This window comes from Poeciliopsis prolifica, unplaced genomic scaffold (genome assembly GCF_027474105.1).
Source record: "Poeciliopsis prolifica strain line A6 unplaced genomic scaffold, Auburn_PproV2 SCAFFOLD144, whole genome shotgun sequence".
Lineage (NCBI taxonomy): Eukaryota > Metazoa > Chordata > Actinopteri > Cyprinodontiformes > Poeciliidae > Poeciliopsis > Poeciliopsis prolifica.
In genome coordinates this window covers 200,358-224,188 of record NW_026562519.1, presented here as the reverse complement: position 1 = coordinate 224,188, position 23,831 = coordinate 200,358, and the positions used below count along the sequence as shown (strand labels likewise).

At 36.9% G+C, this 23,831-nt stretch overlaps 2 protein-coding genes across 2 annotated transcripts; both read right to left on the bottom strand.

Annotated features, from left to right (window-relative positions):
* Positions 1-2,044: 2,044 nt before the first annotated feature.
* Positions 2,045-11,838, bottom strand: tmem70 (transmembrane protein 70). Its single transcript, XM_055025366.1, has 3 exons — positions 11,662-11,838; positions 4,286-4,385; positions 2,045-2,674 (listed from the first exon to the last, which is right to left on the bottom strand). The coding sequence occupies exons 1-3, from the start codon at positions 11,770-11,772 to the stop codon at positions 2,235-2,237; spliced, it is 651 nt and encodes a 216-aa protein (XP_054881341.1). The 5' UTR covers positions 11,773-11,838; the 3' UTR covers positions 2,045-2,234.
* Positions 11,839-13,945: 2,107 nt separating this feature from the next.
* mrpl37 (mitochondrial ribosomal protein L37) lies at positions 13,946-21,923 on the bottom strand. Its single transcript, XM_055025365.1, has 8 exons — positions 21,435-21,923; positions 20,181-20,364; positions 18,127-18,242; positions 15,718-15,906; positions 15,488-15,642; positions 15,234-15,365; positions 14,392-14,466; positions 13,946-14,250 (listed from the first exon to the last, which is right to left on the bottom strand). The coding sequence occupies exons 1-8, from the start codon at positions 21,814-21,816 to the stop codon at positions 14,173-14,175; spliced, it is 1,311 nt and encodes a 436-aa protein (XP_054881340.1). The 5' UTR covers positions 21,817-21,923; the 3' UTR covers positions 13,946-14,172.
* Positions 21,924-23,831: the final 1,908 nt, after the last annotated feature.

Here is a 23,831-nt window from a genome sequence, read left to right as displayed (position 1 = left end):
TGAGATAAGTGTCACAAAACTGTGGAGCCGCAGGAGTTTTTGTGCTCTGACAGGAAATGCAGGGCCATAACACAGAACCTGGAGGTTGGTGGTGTTGGTAGGCTGAGGACACTCTAAATCCTATAGTTTTCCAGACAAAAGTGAAACATGCAAAGATTACTTTTTCTTTTTTGGACTGTTGTAACCATTCAACCATGGGCCCTTCCGTTCCTCTTTCAAAGTAAGTATAGTCCAAGCTCCATCTCATTTGTGTATTGAGGGTTGTTGTCAGCAAATGCTGAAAGTGACTAATAAAGTTATTTGTAATGTAGTTAGTTTCCAATCAAGCAGTAATCCAAGTTACTTTTTCAAGAAGTAATCAGTAATTCAATAAAAGTTACTTTGAAAAGTAACGTTCATCATTGGACAGTCTAAATAATGAGCTTCATTTTTTTTCAAAGGTTTTATTGGCTCTAGTGTCCCCCATTTCACAGTAAACTGACAGGAAAGAGAGTAATGAGACAAGGGGGAAGACATGCGGTAAAGGCCGACGACCAAGGCCTCCAGATGTGGGCTGCGGTTAACCCCCGCGCCACCACAGCACACCCGAGCTTCATTTTTTAAAATTAAATTTAAATAAATTAGATTTTCAAAGATACTCTAAGTTATTGTGATGCACCTTTTCTGTAAAGTGAAAGTAGAACTTCACTGATATTCCTGACAAGTCAAACCCTTTAGATATCAGTCAGGCTAAATGATCAATTTTAAAAATCACAAAGCAAGGGACTTTAATACTGAATTGACATAAAACAAACTTTGCTAAATATACAATCAACTCAATTAAATAATTATTTTTCTTCTTTTCTTGAATACTTATGAGACCCAACAACAATATTATTCTAATGTGAAACAAAATCCTTACATACTACCAATTAGAAACCAACAGACATCTCCCTAAATCTTTTTGTATGAAACAGGATTGTGATCTAGTAGCTATCGTTGTTTTGACCATAGACATGAATATGTATTTATGTGTTGGTCCATCTCAGGGTGATTTTTGAAGATTCATGCCTCGATAATATATTAAGTTTTAACTTAATGTTATCACCACATAAAGCTAACAACGTCTTGTACAAATTGTTTTTTGAGAGTGATATGTCCAGTTTAGTTATAATTTCTGTTTTTGTAAAAAGGTAGATATACATTTTTTGATAGTAAACGGGAACCTCTTCCTCTTGGTTTTCATTTAAGTCCCTCTGACCCACACAGAAGTCACTAGAGATTGTTATACCAAAAATAATAGTTTTTGCCAAAACAGGATATATATTTTTTTATATTTCTTATGCACACTAGGTTCACAAATGATAACTGAAATACTCAACAGACTAAGGATTCAGAAAGTGTATAATGAACTCATACTGCCTGTTGATGGTGATGAGCTGTAATTTGAAGTCAGAAACTTAAATACGTTTAGGGAACCTGCCCAGATAGACCTACTTTTATACTCTTGATAACTTTTGAATTTGCCTTTGACACAAACTGTTTTATGGTTAAGCAGAAACCAGCAGTGGTTAAAATTAACTGTATGTGTTTTGCTTGACTTCCACATCCATACCTTTACATTCATTTCTGTACAAATACAGGAGGAGCAGTCCATTAATTCAAATATCACCGAAAAGCAAGTATCTGGGCTATCTGTCTTCCATCCTTCTTGCTAAACACATCAAACTTGTCTGGTTGCGTGGGGTCAGCTGTGAATAGCCCTGTCCATATCCACCCACAAATTCTACTGGATTGAGATCAGAACTTGACTGGGCCCCTCCATAACATGTAGCTTGTTGTTTTCAACCCATCTCTACTGTATGTAGCTTTAGCTGCATGCTTCGGTTCAGAGCTGGAGCTCTCATATCAACATGTCAACAACAGACTTTTTATCAACCTTAGATTGCACTATATATTAAGCTATATTCACTATTATTAGTGTCATTGGTAATTACCCTACAGCATTCTGCTGATGATTTTAACCAGTCTAACTGACATGGATATCCAAACACATAGAAAAGGCTGTCCTGATACTTTATAGTTTTTATTAAAACCGGGCATTAAACCATTAAGCATACAAAAATCACCAAGAGGTAGGGATGCTTGTGAAAAACAATACATGAATGATGTATACCTCTACAAATAAGAAAAAAATATTTTGCCTATTTCTATTGTTAATTCATTAATCTGACATTAAGCCCGTCTTCAGTCTTTCAGGTTTTGTCCGGTTTGTCCAGGTCCTCTTTGGTGAAGCTAAAAGGCTTATCGTAGCCCATGAGATGGTTATAGTCATGAGAAATGGGGAAAAAGTCTGGATTCACAAAAAGCCCCATGTCGCCAGCATAGAAGTTGGCGAAAACTTTGCTGACGGCTGGGATCCGGACTTGACTCTGATGGAACACCCAACGTTTCTCAGTCAAGAAGACACTGTAAGTGATGGCAGTGTAGATATCTCTATCTGGATTGTGGTACAGACGAATGACGTAGCTCTTTGAGACGAAATGAAGGCTCATGGGAATGAAGAAGGTGAAGAAGCCAATGATGCCAAAGGAAATAAAGTCCAGGACACCGTTACACAATCCAGACTTCAAAAGGATGTCAGGCATGAGGATGAGGCTGGCGCCGCTGGTGCTATAAGAAAACATCTTCACCCCTGTACAAATAAGATTCACAGGTCATTGCAAAAGTAATAAAAACACCTTGTATGTAAATTCTAATTCAGGCAGCAATTTTTTCCCAAACAGATCTTTAGAGCAAAATAAGAGATTATGAGAACAAAACTTAGGACATACAAAGCAAAAATATAAGAAAACAAGTACCAGCATAGTGAAAGAAAGAAGGATTGAAGTTTTTGGGTTTTCGATCTACAGACAACCCAATCCCATTTATAGGGATTGGGTTTAAGTGCGACCTCTTTAAGGTCGCACTTAAAGAGGCGACCTGTTTAGGAACCGGCCTGTTTGGACACGTTGTCGGCGACGATGATGGTAAATATTTACACGTTTTTAATTCTTGTTTGGGGTGTGAAGTTGCTTATTTGGGCTGGGAAATAAGCACATAATAAGCCCCAGAATTTGACTGACACACAGGAAGTTTTTATCAAAGACTTCTGGAGATTCCCTTTGTATGTCCAAAAGGAAAAAAAATTCAAAGGAACTTACCAAAATTGGAAAAATGTATACATCACACAGGTTCTCTGCAGCCCAGATCTCCAGGGCTTCTAGCCATTATTTAGATTTTTTTCTTCCTTTTCAAAATTTGCCCTTTTCAGGCACTTTGATGAGAACAGGGTCAGACCTGTGGTGGGTAATTTACCATAAAGTATACTGCTCATTAAGCAGTGTACTGCTCAACCTGCAGAATTGAGAATTACAGTATAACATGTCATTTGTTTGTCAGCCCCTAGCTAATTATTATGAATCATCCAGTTTCAAAGCTGTCAAGGAGGAAACAAGACAGCGGTCACTTTGAGTTTGGCCAGTTAAGCAGCTTTGCGCTGACAACATTTGTGGAAAAGTGATTAGTTTTAAAGGACTGTTTCAAATAACTTTGCATCAGGTTATTTAAGCATTTTACATCCAGTAGATTATTGATTGCTAATATGCTATGGTTACATGGTGTATTAAAATTTGCATTGTCAGCTATCATGCTAGCAAAACCAACAATGGTACTCTTTAAGCTAATGTCATTTTGACTAATTTGAGCTTTTACATTGTTTGTTTTCATACTGCATGTAGTATGTTTTTGTAGTCGCCATGCTAGTGCTAGCCTCGATGCTATAATAACTATTTTAGCTAGCTTCAGGTTTTTACCTACTTTTAGCTTTTACATGGATTTTTTTCACTCTGCATGTAGATTAACATGCGAGTGCAAGCCTACCTGATATCATTAGCATTTTAGCTAGATTTACCGTATTTTACCTTACAAACTGTTGGGACCTTTGAATTTAGCTTTTTAAACACCGTTATGCACCAGTTTCTAATACTGTTTGGGTGGGATTTTTGCATTTTCTCCAAAAACATTCAGCATACAGCATTCACATTGCATTTTCAGAGCAAATGCCATTTTTTCTAGTTTGTTCACTACATTTCTTTACAATATTGCTTTCTCTGAGAATATGCTTCTGTACTGAAATCAAACTACGTTATCCTGCTTAGCATGTCTGTCAAATTTTATTCAAACTATGACTGGTCCCAAATTTATAATCATCACACATCCATACTTTCTGATGATAAAATGAAAAAAACATTTTGAGGTAACTGACTCCTGATAGTAGTCCCCAGGTTGCCCGTGTAAACCAGGTTTCCGTCCTCAGGGTAACTTGTTGTAGAGAGACACTGGCTGCCCTGATAGGTGGAGTGAACCTGCTTGCACAAATGAATGAATAGACACACACGTACACACAAAAACAAGAGTTACATCGATAGATACCATTATTTTTTGCAAATATGCAAAGAATGCCAGTGGTAGAGTAAAATAAACCAAATCAGAAATCTGGCAATTTAAAAGAAACCCAAATTCAGGTGATGGCTTTAAAGTCTTGTAGAGCCTTTGTGAACAATGTAACTCAACTAACACTTGATGGCTAAATCACCCACTAAATTCACCACAGGTATAGATGATGTGATGATATATTTTATTTATCAAGTTCAAAAAACTAAAACTCGTACTATATAAAATCATTACACACAGAGCAATATATTCTAAGTGTTTCTTTCAATTTATTTTCTGTTATTCTGGTTCACAGCTACTATAAATTAAAATTTCCAGTTAATGAGAATACAATTACATAAAACCAATGGTAAAAAGAATTTAACATGCAAACGATAGCCTTGGAGGAAATTGGCATTTAGAAAATATGTCCATCTAGGCTCCTGTACAATATCTACTCTCAGTACTTTGCCACAGGGTCACTTTGTATGAGTTACTGCCTTAAGTGACTCATACAAAATGATTCACTAGATGAAGACCACCTGATGTGCTGTGGTATCGTCCCCCTACAACATAGGTCTGTAACCTTCAGGCTGCGTTCACACTGCAGCCTGAAGTGACCCAAATCCAATTTTTTGTCAAATCGGATTTTTTTTGCCGGATCTGTTCACACTGCCACACATGAGACCTATGTGCTCTGCAGTCTGAACGGACAAACGACCTGAAAGTGTCCCGCATGCGCAGTAGAGGGCGCAATAGCTTCAGCTTTGTCAGTGTTCTGCTAACCGCCCTAAAAAGAAAGAAGCACTCAGTGTTTGCGGAAGTAAACATGGATGCTAGCTTACATGTTTGAAGTTGTTTTGTTAGTTATTTTTAATGAATTTATGAACATCTTTGTTCACAAGTAGAAAGAAAAACAAAGAAACAGAACACAACATATTGAAAAGTATGCTAGGGGTGCAGCTTTCAGCAGTAAATATGTTGGTATGAGAAACAAAAAGAATAGAGAGCACATATTACAGACATGACAAATTAAAAATGTTCAGAGATCTAAAACATTCATATGTGTTTGCAGCTTTTTGGTTCATACTCTTGGAAACAGTGGATAAATAGAGTTCGATTTCCTTAACCAATAAACAACTTCCTTAAACAATAATTAGATTGATTGCCAGTCTCCTGCCTGCATTTGTATTCTTGCCATAAAACCAAAAATAATATGCTTAAAGTGACATTTAGTATCAATATAACAATTTATATTGATTTATATTATACTGATTTAGTACACTCTTTCCAAACTTTTCTTGTGATACGACAATTCCAGATTAAATCCCTAATTGTTTCTGGATGCTCTTTGCAGAACTCACAGCTGGGGGTCTATTGTTTTAATATATTTCATCATGTATTGATTAGTAGGATAAACTCAATGAAACAGTTTAAATGAGATCTTTCATTTTGTTGTTTATGAAAATGTTTTGATGATGAGTCCACACATTTTTCCATAGTGAATCAGGGACAAAATTCTTCAAATAGAAAATGGATGAAGGTACAGAAATAATAGCTTGTTGAAACAGGGAATGAATATTTCTGTTATTTTTACAAGTAGAAGCAAAACATTTGCTTTACCAACGGTGGAGCCAGTTACATTCAACAAGACCTTATATTCATCAACATTACCTCTAAAAAGTTCACATATTTCACTAGTTACAGCAAACACAATATCAACTCTCAGTAAGTTTGAACTCACTGTACCTGAGTAAACATTCATTTTTGTTAAATAGCTGACCCTCCAGAAGAATGTTATTGTTTAACCATTTAGGGTAAAATGAAGATTTATATTTGTGAAGGATATATTGGTTATTCCAGATGAAGAATTTAAGGGGGGAAAATTATGTTTATATACAAGAGCCCATGAAAGAAGTGCTTGATTATGAAATGCAGAAAGTTTTACTGGTATTTTCTCTACATTATAATTACAGAGGAGGAGGAAATTAAAACCCCCTACACTAGAGAAAATGTAATTTGGGAAAGTATTCCAGATGGAGGAGGGATTGTTTAACCAATTTATTTTGAATGAATTATTTAGTTATGTATGGAAAAATTCAACCCTCCTTTTTCATAAGAATTCATTACCACTGATTTTCTTAAGTAATGTATATGATTTTTCCATAAGAAAATGAATAAGATTTGGTGAATAGATTTTATAGTTTGGTTGTCTAAATAAAAGGAAAGTGCAGAATAAGTGAGCCGTGATATTCCCTTCAGTTTAGATAACAATAGCTGTCCTCTAAGGCTTAGATCACTTTGAAGTCATAAATTTAGGACTTTTTTGGTTTTATCAACTAAGGGAGCAAAATTTGATGAACACCTTTCTAAATAATTCTCTGAAATAATTATGCCCTAATAAGTAACACTATCTTCTTTGACAAGAATATTCCAAACAGAATCTACATCACAATCTTTAACCAGTAGAAGTTCACATTAGTTGATGTTCAAGTGAAGTCCTGAAACATCAGAGAAAGTTAGGATTAAATTTAAAGCAGGGGAAACTTGACTGTTGACTCTTAAAAAGAGAGTAGTATCATCAGCCAACTGACTAATTCGTATTTCTTTACCAAAAACATAAATACCTTTACGTTGATTTATAGAAATGTGGTCACAAAGAATCTGAGAAGCTAACAGGAAGAGATAAGGGGAGATTTGGCAGCCCTGTCCAATTCCTCAACATAGGTTAAATCTAGGGGAAGTGCCATATTTTAATATGACAGAGCAATTAGCATTATAATACTTTAATTGTATTGCAGAAAAAAGGACCAAACCCAAATTTATGAAGACAGCTAAAGATTAAGTCACGATTAATGAAATCAAATGAATAGTCCAGAATATCAAGAACGAGCCGTATGTTATAGGAAATGTGTCTATTTTGCAGGAATCCAGATTGTTTCTCCAATAGCAGTATTTAAAACCAATTTAAGTATTGTTGCAAATAGCGATGCCAGGATTTATAATCATTTAATAGACATATAGGATGCCAATTATCAATAAGTAACTTGTCTTTTTTGGGCTTAGGTATAAGGATAATGATCCCATGATTTAAAATAGGGGGGGAAAAGCCTTTTTCAATGCTTCCCAAGAAAGGTTTAGATAGAAAAGGAGCAAGATGATCACCAAACCGCTTGTTGAATTTCCCTGTTAATCCAGCTGCCCCAGAGGATTCATTGTTTTTTTAAACTGTATTGAATTTAGCATGCTGCCTTTCTAATAGAAAAAAATAGGAGGAGATGCATTCGCTGTCTTCCAGCCATTTTAATCTAACCCTAACTCTAGAGCCTCCTTCTGTTTTTGTAAATCTCATCCAGTTTATTTTGTAAAGTGGCAAAATGTATTTCATCAACATCTGACAAGTCAGTCGGACTCTTTTTGGAGAGCCTCGTTATTTTGTTAATTATTTAATTTTCTTCAACTTTCTTAGATTTTATTTTTAAGTCAGAACAGTTTGTTTCAGGAACTTTGCAACATCAAATTTAAAAAATTCCCAGATGGTGCCATCTTTATTTTCAGAATTAGCTTTGTCAAAGAAAATAAGAGATTGTTTGGGAGATTTTTTGTTGTACTGAGTCTGACTTAAGTAAAGAGTTGTTTAGGATCCAGTAGGCTTTCCTATTGTGTGGATGGTTATCAGACAGATTTATCACATTGCTTTATGACCTGTGAACAGAGTCGGAAGGTTATTGACAATGATGTTACTGCCTTTTAAGGAGTCAGATACTAACCAACAGTTAATACGAGACTTTTTAGACCCATCATTGTTACTCCAATGACAGTGGTTATGTTTCTCTCCATATATTCTTCAAATTGTATCTCTGCATGAATGACTTAAGAAGAATGTTTGAATCTTGAGTTCAAAGTGGCCATTTGTTCAGCTGATCATTTAGAATCAAATTAAAATCCCCTCCTATAATAATGATTGCATTAGGAAATTTATTTAGACCATCAGTTAGATTATTTTCTATCAGAGAAAGAAGTTCTGAATGTTCTTGTTTTGAGTTGTAACCATAAATACAACTTCAGTATTTAATACTGATACTGATTGCAATATTGTCGTATTGCAATAAAATTTTGATTGCAATATGATAATACCATAAATCCAAAGTGTCCCTAAAAATCACACTTATTCAAAAGGATGTCACCATCAAATTAGTTTTTTTAAGGAAAGTGTGTCAGCTGAATGCTGGCTACCATGTGATGAATATATCATCATCCCACTGACTTTTCCAGAAATCAAGAATCACTACAATGTGATTCTTGAAAGAAAAAAAGATCTGTGTTGAGCTGTTTGGAAAAAAGAAATAAAGCTTTTTGTTTTGTGGCATTTTTTTTTAGCTCCCTAGCATTTAACGAACCTATAGATATAGATAAAAAGAGATCGATAAAAAAGTATGAACGTTTTGTGAGTGTGTGTGTGCTGTGTTGCTTTCAAACAATGTGCCTATTTACAGATAAGGTAGAAAAATATACATAGTTTTTTTCAATTAACACTACTTATTAAAACATTTAAATAAAGCAAGTGAATTGCAGCATTCTTAAATTTAACTATGAACTGCCAAACAAGTGAACATAAATCTATAATTTTTGTGAACAGAATTTCCTAAATAGAATATGGATTTACAGTATCAGATCCCAAAGCATAGTCTTGTGGCATTAGAAATCCTCATCTTCTTCCAGATGTTAGCGGTGGAGCTGGGTCGACTGACGTCTCTTCTGCCCATCTCAGTCCGAAGGGAGGCCAACCTCTTCACCATTCACGTAGGCTTGGGCAGCAACTTGTAGGCAATCTTCTAGTCTTCTCTTGCCGCCTCAATCACAGGTCAAATGCCGCTCTGGCTTTAAGATATGCTGAACAAAGATCCTCTATGAGGCGAAGATGTCGCTCCTCCAGGAAGGAGTTGTTTGTCGTGGCTTTCCATGCGTTATCCCGATATGTTCGGGAAGAGAACTGGAGGAGGAAAAGTTTAAGATTCCACCGCCTCGAGCACCACTCCGCCTCAATTAATCTTTTTTTCAAATTCAAGGAGGGTAGCATTGTCTTTTTTGTCTGATTTTCAATTTTTTCACATTTTTAATTTCCTCAAAAGTGAAGCCAATCAATTTTTTGAGCCTTTTAATTTTTAAAGCGTTGTCACTGACCATCTTTTCCACGGTGTGAAAGTGGGTGTTGATCAGCTTTGACAGAGTTGTAATGATGTCGGAATCATTTCTGCTTTTATCCTCACCTTGTACAAGAAGTTTTTTATAGGCTGGTTCTTTAGAAGGGGTCCTGTCTGGCGAAATATTCAGCAGAGGGAAGTCTTCATCAATCTGTCTCGATGTAGTCGTGTTCAACGGTTGTCAAGTTGTTGATATTGGTGGCCGTTGGGTTTTTGATTTTTTAGAAGATCTTTTTCTGTCTTGAAAAAACATTTTTCTTTGTTTTCTTTCAAAAAAAGATTGGCTCTCTGTTTAAAAAATATTTAAAAATTGAGTAGCATTTAGTTGAGGGTTTTCCAATCAAATAATCAAATATGATGCAACTGGTCAAAAAGCGCCATCTTGGTCAAACCTTGACCAACAGGTGTTACATCAAAATCTGTGACGCATCATTTTCTGTACCTGCAATAGAGCGTAGGTACGTCTTGAAGATCAGCGAGAAGAGGAGTATTTACGTAAACTACATAAATACTGATACAGCTGGGATTGTAAACACCACAGCTGCTTTATTACCATTGCACTGACGGAGAAAATAAAATGTACTGCTTCGTATTTGACTCTGAACTGTTTGACTGACTGTCGCACTGAAATTCTATGTGCTGTTATTAAAATATGTGAACCAACTGTAGCCGTTTAATAAATTATTAAACGATTAAGAAATGATTCTAAGCGCTCTGGTAGTTTTTAACATAATTTTTAATGTTTCTGCCACCTCTTCATTGCAGTCATATCACACTTATAACAATATTTAACCCTCAAATAGCCAGGATCACACTGGTCACAGATTTTGATGGCCATAATAATCCGTGACCAGTGTCAGTTTGAATACAATCAGGTTGCAAAGAATTTGAATTGTGCTGTTGACACCGTCATGAAAAGATCAGATACAGGTCGCATTACGTCAAAAAAATCCGGATTGGTTCACTTCAGCCTGCAGTGTGAATGCAGCCTTCGAGTCCAAGAGCTATTTTTGCCCTCAATCCTGCTCACTGAAACAAAGTTAAGCATTTAAAATGCACAGCTCTGGAGACGGTGTGTGTACTATTGGGTTTGACAGCATCACGCAGAAAGGACTAGCTGTAGCGTTCCTTATCACATCGGGGCTGCAGTAATCTTTGGCTATGTTTGGTCCTTAGATTCATTTGTTAAAAAAATTACCTATGTAGCTTTTTTGAGAAAAAGTACTAATAGGAGTAGTTTTACTGCACTGTACATTTTCCTTGATTGATATTATCTACTATTGCTGCTCTTACTTGAGTAGATTGCTTTTGAATTTAAAGAAATAGACTTCAGAGATTGGAAACATTAGATTCATAGATTGCTGCAATGTAGGAGCTAATGCTCATGCAATTCTTAGCATAATTACTCAGCATTTTCTATACGTCACTGTTCACATTATTATTATTTAATTTCTCCCGTCGCATAAACATAGTTATGCTATTTGAAAGGTTACATAAACTAACTAACTATATATTTATATTAACTTATAGCCTGCATACTGTGGTCCCAGCCTTCCCCCAATAAAAAATAAACCAGAGGCCCCCAGTTAAATTTCTGCCTACTACAGTCTCAGATCATCACAGCCCTCCAGCCCCATCAGCAGCAGCAATCCCTCAACAGCAACATTGTACCCATTAGGCTACCTTGCTTTGAATTTTGTTCCCATACGATGACATTTATTCTATTTTAGATGTTTTTTGATTAATATCTGTCGTGGTTGTGTTATTGGAAGAGCTTGTTTCATGTGCCCCTTTTTGGCTTGAGCACCTTCCCATCCAATCATCTAATCATTTTTAAATCCCTTTTTAAAATGAAACAACGTATATTTCTGATTTTCAAATTAGCTAAAAATGGATCTGGACATTTACATTTACATCTCACAATTACAAACCAGTAACATGAAAATGTCCTCTAGGTGTGTGACTTTCAAGTGGTTAGCAGTAGTCTGGGTCAGTGGTCAGTTACCTTGCTGAGGATGGGAGCAGACCTCCGAACAGTCCGAAGCGACACGTTATGCCTCCATGAGAAGGAAAAGAACCGCACAGCGGGCAGAGACTGAACTAACCTGGCCATCATAGTTGCAGAAAATTTTCAAGTCAACACTTGTCACTGAACTATCTGTTCCGGAAGCTCCAGCCACTTCAATCGATCATTTGCGCATGCGTTGAAGAAATACTTCCGGGTTATGTAAAACTACGTTAATAAATTCTAACATAATTATTCATATTAAAATACTACTTGTTCTGAGAGGACCTGTTTTCCTAGACGATGTTACATTATCTATTATATTAATAAATAATAATTGCCATTGTGTTCAAAGAATAAAAGTAAATTTTGTTCAGAAAACAAAGTGCAGTATGCCACATTATAATAGTAATATCAGCCAGAGGTTTAGAGTGCCATGTACAGAAATTAAAGTTAGATCATGCAATGGGTGTTTTAATTCCCCACAGATTTTAGAATGAGATGGTAGCTGATAGTTAAATAGATCAATTTTAAAAATCACAAAGCAAGGGACTTTAATACTCAATTAAATAATTATTTTTCTTCTTTTCTTGAATACTTATGAGACCCAACAACAATATTATTCTAATGTGAAACAAAATCCTTACATACTACCAATTAGAAACCAACAGACATCCCTAAATCTTTTTGTATGAAACAGGATTGTGATCTAGTAGCTATCGTTGTTTTGACCATAGACATGAATATGTATTTATGTGTTGGTCCATCTCAGGGTGATTTTTGAAGATTCATGCCTCGATAATATATTAAGTTTTAACTTAATGTTATCACCACATAAAGCTAACAACGTCTACAAATTGTTTTTTGAGAGTGATATGTCCAGTTTAGTTATAATTTCTGTTTTTGTAAAAAGGTAGATATACATTTTTTGATAGTAAACGGAACCTCTTCCTCTTGGTTTTCATTTAAGTCCCTCTGACCCACACAGAAGTCACTAGAGATTGTTATACCAAAAATAATAGTTTTTGCCAAAACAGGATATATATTTTTTTATATTTCTTATGCACACTAGGTTCACAAATGATAACTGAAATACTCAACAGACTAAGGATTCAGAAAGTGTATAATGAACTCATACTGCCTGTTGATGGTGATGAGCTGTAATTTGAAGTCAGAAACTTAATACGTTTAGGGAACCTGCCCAGATAGACCTACTTTTATACTCTTGATAACTTTTGAATTTGCCTTTGACACAAACTGTTTTATGGTTAAGCAGAAACCAGCAGTGGTTAAAATTAACTGTATGTGTTTTGCTTGACTTCCACATCCATACCTTTACATTCATTTCTGTACAAATACAGGAGGAGCAGTCCATTAATTCAAATATCACCGAAAAGCAAGTATCTGGGCTATCTGTCTTCCATCCTTCTTGCTAAACACATCAAACTTGTCTGGTTGCGTGGGGTCAGCTGTGAATAGCCCTGTCCATATCCACCCACACATTCTCTACTGGATTGAGATCAGAACTTTGACTGGGCCCCTCCATAACATGTAGCTTGTTGTTTTCAACCCATCTCTACTGTATGTAGCTTTAGCTGCATGCTTCGGTTCAGAGCTGGAGCTCTCATATCAACATGTCAACAACAGACTTTTTATCAACCTTAGATTGCACTATATATTAAGCTATATTCACTATTATTAGTGTCATTGGTAATTACCCTACAGCATTCTGCTGATGATTTTAAACTTAGAGTAGCAGCAAACAGGCAAAGATACACTAATCAATTAAGTGTGGCATGTTACATTGGTTATGCAAAAGGAAAATCTGGAAACACTGAATTTACTGTACTCAAGTTAGGTTTAGCATTCAGAACAGATCTGTAAAATGTGCACAACATGCAATCACTACAAATAAAGCTCCTGGCGGCCCGTTGGTGGTGTTGGGGCCCTAAGCAGCCGGTTTGGCTTGCATTTATGGCTTGGGCTCTGCTTCGAGTTGTTGTCTTGATGGAAAATAAAAGTTCTCTGAAGCCACAGTTCTCTTGCAGATGGAGACTGTCTGCCAGGATCTCACTACATTCATTTGACCTTCTACCTTTACAAGCCTCCAGGTCCTACTGCTGAGGAGCAGATTTACACATGGATCACATTCCATCCATGTATTGATGATGAAGTTAACTGAACTCTTGGGATGTCAAGACCTTAGAGATTATTTTGCATTGTGCCTCTTAAGCTGAAACCATTAATGCTGTCAGTCACCTTTGGTAATAAGGTTTTCTTTAAATGAGGTTTTAGTTCTGCTTTATTTTAGTGACATCAGATGCAATCCTGAACCCAATTTTATTTATTAAACTCTTACATGTTGATGGAAGCAGAAAATGGAAAGTAATTCAGTTCATCAAAGTTAACATTTAATTCTGCATCCATTACTTGACAAGCAGTGACTCTCTGCTTATAATGTGTTCATATGCAAATGCAAACATAATCAAATGACTGAAGAGAGCAGCAGTCCTAAGCCGCTCCGTGGAGGTACAGTGTCAGGAATTTGCTGAATGTTTCTGGTTTGTATCCTGCCAGACCAGCAGGGACCTGAAAAGAAGAACCATCCGTTAGCGTCAGTGTTTACCACCCACACCTCCTCTGATCCACAACATGTGTAATGAAACTAGTTATACTACGGAGATGACTCTTCTGCACGTGAAAAACATACTCGTGACAGAATTTTCCTACCTTCACTTCTTTCCTCTTGATGAAGGGTCGAACCTTTGCAAAATCATACAGCTCAACATCTTCATCCAACCACGCCTACAGCAGACAAAAACAGAGGAAAAACATTTACCTGAAGGCTCGGAATTAGTCTGTAGCTGGTTCCTGGAGTAACATCATCAAATAAAGCATAAAAAATCTAAATACGATGAAGTGGGTACAGTTCACAGTCTTCCACTGCATCAGGACAGGAGAGTTAACTTGTACTTATTGTTTTACCATATTTAAGGAGCAACTAATCTGGACATTAAAGTCCAGTGGTCTTGTAGTGTCTCCAAGTGGTCAAATAATTTTTAGCTGAAATAATCAGAAAGCAGTTTGGGCAGCTGGAGACTGTCAGTAAGTAGGATTACTTCTGGTATTCTGAGATGAGTGGTTTTTCATCAGTGCAGACAGAGAGTCTGCACAGTGTAGCATGAGCTAATACCGTTATTATTGGGTCATTGCTCAACAATTAGCAATGACCCAATAATAATGGGTCATTGTTATTGACCCATTATTATTGGGTCAATAACAACTTGACAAATTAGTACTTGTAGTACTATGGCCGTGGTATTGAGAATAGAGGCCGATTTAGCATGTTGAAAAAAAAGATACAGCACTCGCTTGGCCTAGCTGGAGATCAAACTGTCACGCTATGGTGTGAAATGTTATGAGGACCGATGCTGGAGCAATATTTACTTAAAACTGTGGATCTTCCTGTGCACATCTACTATTGCATGGACTGGTATAGTGACTGGGATTTTTTTTCTCTTTCCTGTACTTTATAATGAGTGCATGGAAACTCCAGAGAACATTCAACCGACCTGATTCTTGATGCCGTCATCTCCAGAGAGATCCGTGGTGTTGAGCTGGAATACCAGAAACTGGAAAATTCTGCCATTGGTCCCCACTGCCTGTACAGTTATGGGGCGCTCCAACAGGCTCTGTGGCTGTGTCTGACACACACACAAAGACACGCATACACACACGTTGTGTAAAACAGATGAATTATCAAGACTAAGGAAAAACAGTGAATGCTCTGACAGTTTTGCCTGGGTGTTTCTTTGTATACCCTTACCCCATACAGTTTGTGTGCGCGTGCCAAAGCATTTCCAAAGGTGAACATAATCATCTTGGCTCTGAACTGCTCTGGGCGAAGCTGACAGTTAGGATCAGATGTCTCCAGGAAGTAAAGTGTGTGGGCATGAGGATAAGGGTATTCTCCTCTAAAACCTGAGCCAATGGGAGAAAAGTGATTAGGACTGGACCAGCTGAGCTCCATCTCAGGGAAACCTGGAGATGACTCACCTGTGTAGTTCATCTCCTCTTTGTACACACTAACTTGTTGAAGGTCGATGGTGGGTGAGACAGGACAGAAGCTTTCCAGGACCCGATCTGATGTCTCTAACACTTCCTGTTCCCCGCAGATCCGAGGAAGAGGATCCATGCTACAGTGCAGCAAACCATTCCGGCCTCTGATCTGGAACAGGTCCTCACCTGAAGACAACCAGGAAACAGAGGATAGCTTACAAAAATTAAGCAACAACAGCCTATATGAGTTCACCCAGTTCCAGATCCAGAGCTTTTCAAAGTGTGGGAGAGCGAGAAATAAACAGCTGCCTCCCCGTATATTATTCCTGAGTTTTTTGTTGCTGCTGTACTTCATGTGCCAGTCAGACATGTTTCACTGATGTGAGGTTTACCCACTTTAGTTCTGGATAGTGCTATATAATATAATGCTTCAGTTGCCTTGTCATGTACTCTGCCAAGATCACTGTTGTGTTACATTTGTAGCTCAGAGTTGAATATTTAGCTTCAAACTCAGGATTTGGCTCGCTAACTAACCATTTAGCTTCAAGATAAATATTTAGCTTGTTAACTAAATATTTAGTTTGAAGTGAAATTTTTAACTAATTATTTGATTTGCTAACTAAATATTAGCTTAAGCATTAGGCCTGTTTACTAAATATTTTGCTTGAAACTCACAGCGTTTCCCTACCACTATCCAGGGGGCGTGCCCCAGGAAGATCATGGCATAGAGGAATTGTAGGAGTTTATAGTTAATCTTGGAGATTTTCAAATTGAAAACTTCTCTATTATTCACACAAAGGGAAATCAAATGAATTAATTTAGATTCTTCAGAGTTATTATAAATGGCGATGGATGTTGGCAGGAAAGATCTCCTGTAGCAATCTGTATTACAGCAAATTTGAAGAAGCCTCTGACTGAAGCCACTCTGTTTTCCCAAGACAGACTCATGAAGCATTTCTAAGTAATGCCCTCCTCTCGCCCCAGAAGATCACGACATATAGTAATTATAGGAGTTCCCAATTAATTTCATTGATTTTATAAGCCTTGTTAGGTAATCCCGGATCCCATTGATTTCTGTTCCTACATGATCACTCTTCTATTTGAAGTAAAGTAGACGAGCTCTACATCTGCTCCGAGCAGATGTAGAGCAAAAACATTTGGTCCTTCTTAAGTAATTACAGTGAACCATATTTGCCATTCGCCATCAATTTTTGGATCGTTTTACCAGGCATAGATCCAAATGTCTGCTGCTTTCTAGGAACTCAAGCTGTTGGTAGTTTCAGGTAGTTTTCTCTTGAGTACGGTCATCAGCGTGACTGTTAACAGTAAAGCATACTGTCTTGGCAGTGTGTCAGAGGTGGTCTGCCGCAAGGGTCTCACCTCACTTCTACATCTGCTCAGAGCAGATGTAGAAGTGCGTGAAAGAGTGCGTGAAATCAGCCATTTTTGCCAAGTAAGCTCATGCAAGCTTGTCACAAATTTTCAAAAGTCCCAACACCAGAGTTGACTATAGATGGTCAAAACCCGTGTTTCTCCTCACCGACATGCGCTGAGTCAGATGTGCTCACATGTAGGTGAAGATGTGTTCCGCCAATCGATAGCGTGCACAGAAAAACAGACGCAAAAACCTGCAGAATAGGCTGGGACATCTGTTTTTAAAAGGTGCTGAGTTTGGTTTTAATGGCAGCAACTTGTTCTCCTGCAAGTAGAATAGGAGTAACTGTTATTGCTGTTAGCAGGCAGGAGTGCACCGATTGCACTATTCTGAGTGACTACCGATAATTAAAAAGTCTGACTGATTTTGGTCTACACTGATGTGTTTCTGTACAAAATAGCTGCAAAGTTGGCCAGAGTTGGCTAACTATTGCTAAATGTAGCCATCTTTCATATAAACAGAAAAGATCAGGGGATAAGACTGATTTTACAGTCTTATCCATAGTCTTATGATTGACCATTTATAAATCATCCAAACCTGAAGAAATCAGGTTCGATCAATCTGCACAGGCCTAAAAACCCCCTCTTCTCCTAAGGCCGCTAAACTGACATTTTAATGAATAACTTGGAGAAAATATAACTTTGAAAAACAAACCTCCATTTTTTCCTCTTATGACAAGCTAAATAACCCAAATTATTGCTATTAAAATTGTGTCTGTGTTACTTTACAAACAGCACCCCAAAGTGGTGCATCTTCAAATCCAACACATGAAAATCACAACTGCAAGTAATTATAGTCATATTTCTTTTTTTTTCTCCTTTGTATTTTTTTCCTTCTTACTCACCGTAAACTTAGGTTATAGAAATCTACCCGTTTAGTCCCTGGCATAGGCTTGGTGAAGTTGGCCAAATGTTTTCTGTTACTTTCTCTGGTTTCATTCATTTTCTCATGTTTTTGACATGCAGATATACCTCGTTTCCAGGTAGCTGCTAATGAGTAATTCTCTGCAAGGATCCTCCTTCCAACGGCTGGGTGAGAGGGCTGCAGGGACGCACAGAGGTGCAGCAGGTTGAGCAGCAGAGTTTTGCTAAAGAATACACACAGGGAGAGATTGTTTTTACATGTTGCAATGGTAAGACCATCATATAATGGAAGTGTTACAATTTTGACCCCATGACCAGTTGCTGTTCTTATGCATGATCATCTTTAAATTCTTAGATTTTCTTCCCTGTTAAAATATACTTTTGAAATCATAAAAAATTATCCTTTCCATTAACAACCTGATTAAGGGCCGGGTCTGACAGACCGACCAGTGGTTCAGAATACTAATTACAATATAAAGATATTTTTCAAAGTGATGCTATCTGTTAGGATTTTTTTATTAAATTAGGGGTGCACTGTCTGCAATTTTCTGGTCGATTGCAGATCACCGATCTGCATTCTTTTCTCTGAATGAAAGTCGCTGAGTTGGCAACAGTAGGGTGACTATTGTTAAATGCAAACATACAGACATGGTCTGGTAACAGTCAAATCTCTCACAGCAGAGAGCACAGCAGTTGATTTTTAGACCTTTGCTGAGGTAGATAAGATCAGCTTCAAATATAGGAATCAGACAATCACAGATCTCCCAAAATTAAGAAAATCAAGATTTTCAGCAGGCCAGTTTAGTCATCCACCCCTAAATTAAATTATTCTAAATGTTATCCATGGAAACCCAGACTACATGGATTTTTATGGAACCCAATATGTAGTCCAGTTCTTCCTGGCAACTTTCCCTGTAATAATATTTCAAAATTTTGGGAAAACAAACTGGGAACAACAAGCTTGTTTTCCCATTCTCTGTGTTGAAGTCCAAACCTAAAGGAGTTTTAGGGGAACATTTTAACACACTAAAATGAACGAGGGGCTTTTCTGCAGGGGAAGTGCTGGAGTCCACTTAAAGTTAGGTTAAACTGGGCAATGGACAACACAAGGTGTCAAGGTGTCAATGAACCACAAATCAAACCTCATTTGTATTTAAGTGCTAGTTCATCTGAGTAGTATTTCAATCTATATTTTCTATGATTATAGTGGATGAGTCAGATTTATTGTTTTTTCTATTCAAAGACTTTCTTATCCTGAACTTTAGTTATTAAGTTGGAATGCTACTAATTATAATCACCTAAATACCATTTTAATTATGACAATTAATTCTCAGTCAGAACCAGCCAATTTGGTCAAATACTGGGAAAACAATTATTTTATGTTTAGTGAATATATCTAAACTGAATTCACCCACTGCTTTAATTTGCTTAATGCAACAACAAACAGTATGTCATTAATGCTTCTCTTATTTTAAGAGAAGCATAATGAATAAACGTTACAGACATATGGTTTTATTCATAAACGGGAGCAATCTGGTACTCTCTTCAATTTCTGGTGGGATATAAAACTACAACTACACCTGCAGAGTCTGCTATCCACTGGCTATGGACAATCTTGACACAACAAAAAAACAGAAGTCAATATCAGCCATTTAATTCATCTCTACTTGTGTGAGGAGTCAAAGTTCACTCTTTCAGAGGATATAATTGAACTGGTCTGACATGTTGCTGGTACACAACTATTACAATTATTTGATGATCTATAGTCAGATGTTTCTGAGTAATAATCAGTGCTCTGGAACATCTCTGCATGATGCTTACGTCTTAATATGCCTGAACAGAAAGTCTTCCTCTCTAAATGAGTTCTGTTGTCTTTTCTTCTTATTCTCTTTATTCACATGTGATGTGGTGAGTGTGCTCATGTTGTTTTTTTCCTTAAAAATAAAGCAGTTGGATTGCAGTCCACTCTAATGTTGCCCCTTTACAATCATGTCCATTAATTAACTTTTTCATTTTGTCTCACTCAATCCTCATGAAAAAAGGACAGAACTAGTCTTCAATGGTTCAGTACGTTTTCCTGAAGATTTTGAAAAAAAAAATCCACCTGTTTAGAATGTTCAACTGTGTATTCAGCATCTCAACCCCTTTAATCAGTGAGCCACCTGTATTTCTCCTTTCTCGGCCGTGGCTCCGTTGTGTCCCAGAACCGTGCGTGTTTGATGGCGTTCTGCACGCGCTCGTCCTGGTTGGGCAGCTGGTTTTCAGGTTTTGCGGCCAGAGAGACGAGGTGAGGCAGCAGACCAGGGCTCAAGTGGGTTTTGGTCAACCACGCAGCCTGGCGCACACCTGTAACACATGTGAAAAGAAAGAAGCTTTGCTGGAATAATCTAATCACAGGTCAGCCTTGATGCTCATCCTGATGTTACAACCAATAGTTTATCAAATAATAAAACCTTGCTTATTTTCAGATACGTTTCCAAATTAAAATCACTTTTATAGTGTTTGAAATGTATTTAATTAACTTCATTTTATATATTAAAGTACAACTTGATAGACACAATGCTATGTTAAAGGCTTTAAATGTCTTATCTTCCTTATATTAATAATTATTAAACAGTTCTGTTATTTTTCACAGCACTGTGATATGAAAAAAGTGACGTTCTGATAAAAGTAGCTGATCAGAATAAAAAAACCCATTCACAAATCCAACATGTTTCAACACCAACAGCTCTGTCTGCTACAATCAATCAATCAAATTTTATTTGTATAACACATTTCAGCAACAAGGCATTTCAAAGTGCTTTACATCATAAACACAAAAACACAAAGTCATACAACATAGAATAAACAATATATTGTTCCATATTACATTTCAAATACAATTCTAAACAGGTGTGTTTTTAGTTGCGATTTAAAGGAAATCAGGGTTCCTGCTTTTTTTTTACAGTTTTCCGGAAATTTGTTCCAAATTTTTGGTGCATAGATGCTGAATGCTGCTTCTTCTATTTTGTTACTGGTTCTGGGGATGCAGAGCAGACCAGAACCAGAACCTGAGAGGTCTTCTGGTTCTGGTTCTACAATAACACGTTTGACCTCTCAAATATCAAGACTTTCATTTCTAGCGAATATCTTTCACTGGAACTGGAAGACCCTCTAAATATTCCAAACGAAAGAACAAAACACCCGAAACAACAAATAAAATGGATCATGAAGTAAACAGATTTTCCCTTCAAAAAAGGGGCTAGTTGAGACCAATGGGCCATACTTTTGTTAAACACACACAGAGAAAACAAGCAATCGTGAAGATGAAAATTATCCACCTCGTTTTAATTTATTATGTTGTTAACTGATTTATTGCTTGTTGCGATAGACTCGTCAATAGCTTGTTTTAAGGCAGTCAAAGAACAGCAGCCTACCTTCCAGTATGCTGGTCCTCTGGTTGAATACATAGCACGGTTTGTCTTTATACAGCGCCATCTCCTGAGCGGGTGGAGACCTGTAGAGCCTCGGGTCCTTGAAGCTCATCTTCCACGGAGAATAAACTGGCTTAGCCAGGCCGGGGATATAGTGCATTCGATCCCCGTAAGTCACCATCTTCAGTCCCGGGATTTCCACCTTCTCCCTTTGTTTCTTCGGATGGGAAACATTGGCTGCCAAGCAGTGGCTGACTCTGAGGTTTCTCCGAGTCTGAAGGCTGCTTGGTGCTCCCTGTGCGGACAGTTTGGAAGCATTCAGGAAAACATTTGGAGAAAACAGAGAAACTGTCGCTTTTAGATAGTGTGTCGCTTCTGGGATCATGATGCGGTCAAATTTCCTCGGTTGTTCGGAAGATTAAAAATTCTTTTGACAACTGTGGCCTTCACGAAAAGACTCGAGTGCTTTCAGGTGGCCGCCATGATGGCGTTTCTTCGTAACTGCTGCTGGTTACAGGAGCCATTAGCGCCCCCTACAGGACTGGAGCGTTAGACTTTTTTATATTAAACTGCACAATTGTACAAGATCACGTAGAATGTGCATACATGAAAGAATCCAGTCTTACAGGCTTAAGGCACACATATAATTATAAGACAACAATAAAAAAAGTAAAGTAAAAATATAATTAAATATAATTTGTCAGACATCAACAGCAAAACGACAAAAACAAACAGAAAAAGACAAATTAGTCCTTAAATAAATTCAGATCATTATAGGGATCCAAGAGCTGCATTCCATTCTTGTTATTCATCAGTTTTGAAGGTTCTGAAGTGGTTCTCCATTAGAAGGTTTTTAAATGCTGAAAAGTCAGGTTTTCTATTTCCCCTTTTACAGGAGTGGATGAAGAATTTTGCAAAGATCAGCAAGTTGTTAGGAATGTGGTCAGTTCTTCTTTCTGTGGATGGGTCCAAATATTATATCCTCTCTTTTTAAGGGATAAGGTAGAGAATGTTTTGATGAGATCCAGTCCAGAAAGTTTCTCCAAAATGTTCCAGTTTGCACACAATTGAAAAAGAGATGATCTGTTGTTTCAATGTCATTGTCACAGAAGGTCCAGCTGTTAGTATCAAAGTTGAATCTCTGTCTTAATAGTTCCCTGGATGGAGAAATGTTATTGAGAATTTTAAAATGAACCTCTTTAGCTTTAGAACTTAGAGTGTATTTAAAGTCAACAAATCTCCACTTGTTAAATTCTGAATCAGAGAACACATTTAAAATGGAGTTTTTATTTGGTCAGACAGGAAATATTAAATGTGTTAGATGCTAATGCATCCATTTGTCCAGAAGGTTAACTCCAAACAGTTGAGGTAATTGAAGGTTAGCTCATTGAATGTTTGTATTTTGAACCAGATATTTGACTGCAGTGGGGTCAGAGTTTATTACTGTTAAACTGAGTGTGTGAGCAATCCAGATTATAAAATAGGCAAAATTTGTCATATGACAACTAATCTCCATTGTCATTAAGAAAATGTCTAATGGACCAGATACCTTTTCCCATCCAGTGATCCAAAATCAAACACTAATTTCTGTGTAACACATATCTATTGTTCCAGATGGAGTTTGATGAGGAGTAAAATTATTTGTGTTCATAAGTTTCCAACACAACAAAACCTGCTTCTGAAAGGCAGATAACTTAACAGGAAGTCTGTCAACACCAAAGTCACATCAAAGAACAAAATCTATACATCCAATTTTTAAACAAACCTCTGGGGAGACAAAACCAGATACTACTTCCATTCATTAGAAAAGATTTCAATCAATTTACTACAGACGGCATTTAAGTTAAATGTAACTAAATATCCTCTGATTTCACATTTTTATCCCCTTTTCTGCACATTTAAAATATTTTTTAATTTCTTAACATAAAAATCATTCAAAGTCAATGGCTTGCAAACCAATTTTATTATATTTGCTTTCTTTAAGTAGTGGACCCGATTTTTCCAGAAGAAATTAAAGTTCAGCTGATTTATAGCTTTAATGTATTTGTTAGGTATGGCCATAGAATAAGCTGGGTATGTGCATCGGAACAGCGACTCTATTTTGGTTGAACAGGTTCTTCCAAAAAGGGTCAGATCTCTTTGGAGCCATTGATTTAACTGTATTTTATTCTCTGTGTTAACAGTTTCACTGAGTTTAGCATCTTTAGTTATTAAAATTCCAAGATATTTAACTGAGGATTTCATGGGAATACCATAAATTTCTGTCAGATCAGAGTCATGAATCACCTTATACCTGCAGGTTTAAGGTGATTCATGACTCTGATCCTGATGTTTTGGAGAAACATCAGGAGTTATTAACTCAAGTTATTAATTGAGTTAATAACTGTCGCTTCGTTTTAA

Coding starts and splice junctions, on each gene's coding strand:
- mrpl37 (XM_055025365.1), bottom strand. CDS start 21,816: ATGATCCCAGAAGCGACACACTATCTAAAAGCGACAGTTTCTCTGTTT. Junction 20,365..21,434: donor GAGGACCAGCATACTGGAAG/GTAGGCTGCTGT, acceptor CATGTGTTACAG/GTGTGCGCCAGGCTGCGTGG. Junction 14,251..14,391: donor TCAAGAGGAAAGAAGTGAAG/GTAGGAAAATTC, acceptor TCTTCTTTTCAG/GTCCCTGCTGGTCTGGCAGG.
- tmem70 (XM_055025366.1), bottom strand. CDS start 11,772: ATGATGGCCAGGTTAGTTCAGTCTCTGCCCGCTGTGCGGTTCTTTTCC. Junction 4,386..11,661: donor CTGCTCCCATCCTCAGCAAG/GTAACTGACCAC, acceptor TTGTGCAAGCAG/GTTCACTCCACCTATCAGGG. Junction 2,675..4,285: donor CCTGGGGACTACTATCAGGA/GTCAGTTACCTC, acceptor TTATTTGTACAG/GGGTGAAGATGTTTTCTTAT.